General features: G+C 45.4%; 1 protein-coding gene across 1 annotated transcript in view; it reads right to left on the bottom strand.

Annotated features, from left to right (window-relative positions):
- The window catches only part of LOC138521744 (small ribosomal subunit protein uS7), a 31697-nt gene extending 29466 nt beyond the window's left edge, over positions 1 to 2231 (bottom strand). The window contains exon 1 of the mRNA XM_069634793.1: positions 1965 to 2231. Coding sequence (XP_069490894.1) covers positions 1965 to 1987 — 23 coding nt within the window. The 5' untranslated portion in view covers positions 1988 to 2231. The remainder of the gene's footprint in view (positions 1 to 1964) is intronic.
- Between the last annotated feature and the right edge of the window lie 5883 nt (positions 2232 to 8114).

Raw genomic sequence — 8114 nt, forward strand, 5'->3', positions numbered from 1 at the left:
CCACTGGCGAAGGAGTGGTTGCAGAAGTCAGCCAGGGCAGGAGTGAGGGTGTCAATGTGGTCCTTGATGGTTTTGGAAGAACCTGTTTTGACAAGACTTCGGACTTGTCTAGAAAACCTTGTCAGGGGAGAAGGAAGATGGAGGAGAGGTGGCCACAGGGAGGCCAGAGGTAGAGAAGAGAATACAGGGGGGGAGGAGACGAGAGGGTGGACAGGATATCCTGGGTTTTAGAGATGAAATGAGAAGCCAGGGCTGTGCAGAGGGGCTGGGAGGGGACAGGAGAGACCCAGGTATGGCCAGCTCCTTGCAGATTTTAAAGAGTTCAGCCGAGTTGTTAGATGCCGCAGAGAAGCAGGCTTGGATGTGGGCTCCCTTAGTGCGGACAGACAGCCGGTATTGCCTTTGGAGCAGGCAGCTGGCCAGTTCATCAGAGGATACACAAGAAGCTAGCCATTTCCTCTCAGCTACCCTGCACTTGCGTTTAAGGGTGACACAGTCAGAGTCATACCAGGAGTTGCACTTAGGTTTGAGCTTTAAGCGGATCAACACAACAGGGGCAAGAACATCAGGAGTATCAGAGATAGAAGAGTGAAGCACGGAAAGGGCTGTGTCAGGATGCGAATCAGCTAGAGGAGGTAGAGAAAGTGGCAGCGAAAGCCCCAACTGACACACGCTTCATGGGTTGGATGACTGAGAAGGTAGTGCTGGAGTTGGCTTTGCCTGAAGGTTAGAGAGAGATGGGAGGAAAGGAGAAAATCTTGAGGTTTGCACACTTCAGGAAGTTGATTCTCGGGTATATTCGGTTGGGAGTTGAAGTTCTCTAAAAGGACTCCAAGTAGATGAGAATTCTGTTATTTCATGTACATCTTTGGAAATTATTTTTTCCAGTGTCTAAGTCAAACAAGTAGAGTTCCACTATGTTCTGTGGGAGGGTGGTTCCTGATGTTTCCAGTGGGATGTAATGCATTGATTTGCTGCTGCTGCTAGAAACACGCCTAAAAGCCTGCCCAGACCAACCATCCAGACCATTTTTTTTTGCTGTCTGCCATGCCATTGCAGAAGGGGAAAAAGAACATTGAAATCAGGTTTGGTCCTACTCCAAAAAGTGGCAGCGCAGCCCACATTGCAAGGTCTCTCTTTTGCAAGGTCTCTCTTTTGCACAAGGCCACAAGCAAAGCCAGGCATTGTGGCCTGATCAAGTGTGTGGAAGACTGCTATTTGCATCTTACAGCAGGAAAGCCAACCTCTTTTAGCAAAAATATGGCAGATATTTAAATCAGCAACTATTTTCATAGCGCATCGTTGAACCATATGCCCCACGTTTTTATCTCACCCAAAATACAGTTTTTTTTAAAAAACTTTTACTCCAGTATGGGACTGCAAATATAATGCCAGGAATGCTAACGTGTATGGGTCACTTCAGCAAAGAGCAGTCCGTTCCACGATGGATACAGTCGTGTGTCCATGCCTGGCAGAGGTTAAGAAACAAACACATAAGGGCCATTTAAAATATACCTACATGACAACGCGTATAGAGCATTGCAACCCGCCCTAGGGTGGGGTGAAGCACAACACGGCATGTATAATGTACAAAAGGTGATATAGTTTGCATTTTGTGTGGAAGTCCCCTTTGTGGAGCACTATATACAGCTCCTCGTTCCCCCGAAGTAGCGCCTACTGGCAGGGTGCTGTTATAAAGTACTGGTCATCAGCGCTTTAATTCGATCCCGGTCCGAAGGGAACAGATTGGCCATGCCAGCCCAAGTATTGTCATATCGTGACATAGTAACGATTGGACAACTGAGGTGCTTAAAGTTCCGATCGTATCCGCTATCCGTAGCGCGCGCACGTCACTTCTCCTTTGCCTTTCAGCTGTGGTTAAACACTTGCAGCGCACAACACCCTTATGCCAGGCACTCTCCTACGTCTTCCCAGAACACTACGCGCCCGCTCCCCTCACTCACGCGGCAGGGGCTGCGGTCTCCATTATGTCGGCCGTGTTGTCACTTCAGTGGACTGAGGAGGAAAGAGGCCGCAAGCGAGGATTTCGAGGCTGATATCACGGGGCGGGGCTTCCGGGACTTGATAGTCTACGGCTGCGCAGTTCACACAGACCTGGTGGTGGCCACTTTAAGTGTGGGCAACGAGCACGCGTACTAGACATCTCTGAAGCTCCCAAACACCGAACCCTTTACTGCGCCTGCGTCTCAGTCACCTACTAAGACCGGAAACAGGAAATACTCTATATGGTCGCGTCTTAAGCGTCACGTCTTTGTCGCATCAACGCGTTGCAAAAGCGCCTATAACGCCATTTTTAATTTGGGCAAATAAACACGTGGGCTACCACTATAGATCTGCATTCACCAAACGGATGCATTTCCACTCATGTTACTTCTACGCTCTTCATTCAGAGTTAAACCAAAGGGACTGACTGTTTTGGGCTCATTAATTCAGGTTGATGCCGAGAATCTGCGTAGTCTTGTTCTGCAATGCATTTGTGATTTACAGTAGCTTTAGCATAGTTCTCAACCATATCTGCCTACATTCCAAAATGAAAAACCCGGAGATTTACGTCACCAGAATGTCCCGCCCACACGTTCGCACGGTCATGCCCACACATTCCAACACATTTAAGTTTGTTGTATGTGTTTAATAAACTAACAGGATTGTATGGATTCATCACAAATATATACAGATATATTTAAATGTGAACGTGTATGTAAATTGAGTGCATTATCAACGTGATAATGAAATCTCTGGAGCACCCCACAATAGCTTTTTTTTAATCCACATGTGGCATAGAAGACTTTTGCCACCATAGCGTAGACTGCATAGCTCTCAACCATTTGAGTCGCAAAAGCTGGTGAAAACACCCGATTTTGTTTTTGGCGGGTGAGAGGCCCATTGAAATGAATGGGCCTGCAGGAGGCTTGGCGGGTGAGTCCACTCTTTACAAAGCGGGTGACACCCGCCAAAAGCGTGTGAGTTGAGAGCTATGAGACTGTAATGCCTGCCGTTCATTACAGTTATCTCGCTTTGAAGGCAAACAAGCACATTTGGGGGGAGGGGGCACGGTGGGCAGCAAAGACATTCACTCCCATCAGATGTGCTTTTAGTAAGCGCTGATGGACACAGCGTTCATAGCTCCCAACTCACACGCTTTTGGCGGGTGTCACCCGCCTTGTAAACATCTAACTCATTCGTTTCAATGGGCCTCTCACCCCCCAAAAATAAAATCGGGTGTTTTCACCCGCCTTGGCAACATAAATGGTCGAGAGCTATGACAGCGTTACTTGCTGGTATTGCATGCATGGCAGGAAAGGGATCAATGCACACAAATCTAGTGGAGACGCAGGGACGGTCGAAAAACCCAGAGACTCCATGCTCTTCCCCGGAGACCCGGAAAAGTTTAAAAACCTCCAGTCTCTGGGTAAAACCCAGAGGCAGGTATGCTCTCAACCTTTCATGGCCCGTGGGCGGGTGAAAACACCGAATTTGGTATTTGGTGGGTGAAAGCCCATTCATTGCTATGGGTGTGTAGGGAGCTTGGCGGGTGAGAGAGATCATACATGCCAACATTTCAACCCACCTCTATGGGAGATTACGTCAGAAAAATCGGGAGCCAAAGATTTTCCCATAGGAATGCATTGGGCATAGATTTATTTTAGGCGGGAGAACGTGAAAAATAGCATTGTTTTTCACAGAAAAATCTGGAGTCTGCCGCCTAAATCGGGAGGGTTGGCATGTATGGAGAGATGCCTAAGTGGCAGGTGATACTCGCCAAAAGCGAGTGAGTTGGGAGTAATGGCAACACCTAATAATTGGTTTCTGTAGCTAACATACCTCTCAACCCTTAAGTTCTCAGGGTGGTTGAAAACAGCAGATTTCATTTGGTGCGGGTGAGAGCCCATTAAGGAGAATGGACGTGTAAGGAGCTTGGCAGGTGAAAGAACTGATTCCAAGACGGGTAACACATGCTAAAAACTTGTGAGTTGAGAGCTTTGAGCTAACTGACCAGAAGGCCGTGTGCCTTTCTCGCACTTGCACGATCTGAATGACACAAGGCCTAGTAAGATTGTTTGTCTTGTCCCCCCTCTGTCTTCCATCCCTTGTTGTCTTGTTGCGCCTAGAAATGCTTGTGTACAGATGCGTTATAAATGACTTATATCAAGAGGTGTTGGTCATCCATCAGAAATGGACCGATAATGTTCTTTTCATTGCCTCCTCAAATCAGCATTCCTCTAAGATCAGGCATACCAACGTTCTAAAGCACCTGGGAGGGAGATTTTGTCACGGAAAGCGGAAGTAATGAATTTTCCCATAAATTTGGATTGGGGTTAACCATAGCGATCAACCAGAGCCGGCTCAAGGGGCGGTCAAGTGGTGCGGATGCACAGGGGCGCTGCAGATAAAGGGTGCCGCCAGCTCACGCAATATAAAGTGTCAGTCAATGACTTTCTATCAGTGAGTCACTCAAAAGGCATAGATATAAAATGAAAACATTAGTGCCATGCAGAGTACAGGACACATGCAAACCCAGACATCTTATAACAGATTACAAATCAACCTCCAGAAAACTTGACCATATTTCTTCAAACAATTTTAACTTCTTTCTACCTCCACAAAGGACTCAATTACTGAGATCCTCTGCATCTCTTGTGCCCACTCTGTTTTAGTGGGAGGTTTAGTCGACTTTCAACCACGCAGTATTAACTTTTTGGCTGTCATTACAGCTCTATACACACAACATTTATGAGAGTATGTTAAATATTCTAGCTACTGTGCAGAGCCTAAGATTAAAGTCTCAAAGGTGAATTCAATATTTGACCATAGCACAATAGTTATCATCTCTGTAACCCTTTTCCAAAATGTATTAATGCAACAGCATTCCCATATCATGTGTTCTACTGTTCCCTTCCTGTGTTTGCAACCCCAAAAGTCGTTTGAATCACACATACCCCTCTCTTTCAATCCCTGCGAAGTCCAGCAAACCCTGTTTTTGTAATTTTAATTTTAAATTTGGGTTTATTAATTTCAAACAAAAGGAATTCGCATTACATAATATGTGATTACTAGCTCTTGGTTACATTTGAAGAACATCATTTTTGGTTCTTTTTACACTTTGAAACATTGTTATATGCATCCCCATTCTTTGGTTGTAACAGTTAACAAAACATATCCCTCCCCCATCTGCCTCCCCCGTTGGTTGAGCAAGCATCTTAAAGACATGTATTTCGTGTGTGGGCAAATAGGTCATAGTTCTACTATTGTGAGGTTTTCTTGACTGCAGGGTCTGGGCTGTCTCACCAGGTCCTTATGTAAGATTTTGGGCTTATGTTAGGTCTTTGGAGGTTCCTCAGGTTGGGAGTCTGTGATCGTTTGGAGATGTTCATTTTTAAAGTCCGACCATAGGGCCTCACATTGCGATGCTCTGTTGTGTAGAGAGGCTGTGATCATTTCCATGGTGCGGATTTTGGTTGTTACGTTTATCCATTCCTTTTTTCTTGGGACCGTTTTGGATTTCCATTTCATAACTAGTAGGGCGCGAGCCGCTAGCAATAGCTGTGGGACCAGTCCTTTGATTCTGATCCACTCATCTTCATTCTTCTCAAGACCGAACAGAATTAAGTAAGGATTGGTGCCTCTCTGTATGCCATCTATTTCTTTAATCCACCCTAGGACCTCTTCCCAGAATACCTTTATGTATGGGCAGTTCCACCACATGTGCCAATAGTCGGCTACCTCGCCACATTCCCTCCAGCATCTGGGGCTTGTTGTTTGGAACATTTTGGAGAGCCAGAGTGGGTCATATTGCCATCTATTTAGTAGCTTCATGGCATGTAATTTATATTGGCACAATATGGATGTTTTGGATGCAACATTACGCATTGTTTCCCATTGATCGGGGCTTATCTCATCTCTTATGTCTCTTTCCCATCTGCTTCTGAGTGCTTCTGTGGACCCTTCTCCCGCTTCAATTAGTTCTTTACACATTGCAGATATCAGGCCTTTCATTTCGGACCTAGAGTCTAGGAGTTTTTCAAACGGGGTGAGATCCCTTTTCAGCTTCTCCTTCCACTCGGGTTTCGTTAGAACACTTTTATCTGGATGTATTGGAAGGTGTTTAATGGGCCTATTCCTAGGGCTTCAGTTAGTTCTGGAAGTGGGATGAAAGTGTCTTTTTTCTGCAATTGCCCCACCCTCTCCAGGCCTGCCTCATATCAGGATTGGAATCTACCTACGTTGGGTATGTGATCATTTATGCCAGGAGACCATAGGTGGCTGAGCGGGGAAGGCCAAGTGGTGATTCTGCACATCTCTTTACTCGGCTGCCATATGTTCCAAATGGTGCTCAATATTGGGTGGCCTTTGATTCTACGTTGCAGCCTTTTGTGTGGGGCCCATAGCCATTCTGATACCGTAGCTGGTGAGAAGTAGTGGTTGTCCATGTGAATCCATTGAGGGTGTTTGTGATCGCGTAAGTGAGGGATGAGGATGCGTAATTGGGTGGCTTTTTAGTATGTTTTTAGGTCGGGGGGACCAACTCCTCCCTTGTATTTGGGGAGTGTTAGAGTGTTATATGCAATCCTCACACGCTTCCCCTGCCAGAGGAACCTGACCATAATTTTTTTTGCTTATAGGAAAAACCTATTTGGTATCTCAACTGGTAGCATCTGGAAGGGATAGAGGAACCTGGGGAGACATACCATCTTAATGGCGTTAACTCGTCCCAACCACGAGATCATAAGCTTGTCCCACCTTTTTAGATCGGCTGAGAAACATTGGAGAAGGGGAGGAAAATTAGCTTTGTATAGATCCGTTAGAGTTTTGGTGATCTGTGTACCCAGATACTTCAGTGTGGAGTGTTCAATCTTGAGGCCTAACGGGAGGAATTTAGTTTAATTTTCTTCTTTCGTTCCTTGTAAATGAAATAGTATCGATTTGGTCTTGTTCACTTTGAACCCAGAGAGTTGGCCATATTCCTCTAGCAGATGGAGGGCACGGGGGATCGACGCCGAAGGGTTAGTTATTTGTAGCAGTATGTAATGAAGATTCCCCCTGCTAATAGCGCAGGGAGCTCTTGATTCTATTAAAGACAAGTAGACGAGCATTAAGCTTTCTCTTCTCTTTAATTCACTCTCCAGCAGTTTCAAGAAATACTTCATATTTCGTGAAAATATATATAAACGTTTTTTTTTTTCAATAAAAACTTCAAGTCCCATCATTCTCTGTAGTTCTAGTCTGTAGTCTCTGTGCCTTAGCCCTTCCTGTTCCTGTGTTCCTCCTCTTCTTTGACTGCTTAACTGTAATCCTCTGTAACATTAACTTGCCAACAGGCCCAACAGCTTCACTCTTCCTGCTATCAGCAGAATTCGACCTCTTGCCTCGAAACTTGCAATCTGATCGGAACCATCTAACTTCTTTGAAAGGAATCATCCATTCTTTTGGTCCTCTCCTAGTGTCAAAATAAACAATAGAGATATGTTAGGGCTGGGAATACACACCCTATTTTGAGAAGAAAACGGTCATCATGGTTATTCACAATTCATATGTCCTTCATTACAATACTCTTCCCGTTTTCTGTGTATCTGGGTCGGGAATTTAATGCTCGCCTCCTTGTCTTTAATAGAATCAAGAGCTCCCTGCGCTATTAGCAGGGGGAATCTTCATTCTATGTCAAGACGGAGGCGAGCATTAAGCTTGTTTAAAGCTTCTTGCTACTGCCCCTGCCACTGTGTTGATTGGTCTAAAATAAAACGTCCTAAACGTTTTATCACTAGCCCAATCTGCTGCCTTCATGATATCTTGTGCGGTTGCGCCTTGCCCCAATGCTTTAGACGCCATCGCTCCTCTGACAGAGTGTGCTCCAAATGCAGATACATTAATGCCCGCTAAGCTCATGATATCTCTGACCCATCTCGCTATTGTGGCTGATGCTACACCTTTGTGTGGTTTTCTGCACGCTATAAGTAGTTGGGTTGTACCTACTGGTCTCATTTCCGCTGTCCTACTCTCATATTCCTTAATACATGAGGCCACGCACCATTTTGGATAGTCCTGCATGTATGGATATGTGATTGTAGCTGAGTCTGTTTTAGTTCTCTTCGCCAGGT

The sequence above is a fragment of the Ambystoma mexicanum genome, chromosome 13, assembly GCF_040938575.1.
Source record: "Ambystoma mexicanum isolate Mex_15411 chromosome 13, UKY_AmexF1_1, whole genome shotgun sequence".
Taxonomy (NCBI): Eukaryota; Metazoa; Chordata; class Amphibia; order Caudata; family Ambystomatidae; genus Ambystoma; species Ambystoma mexicanum.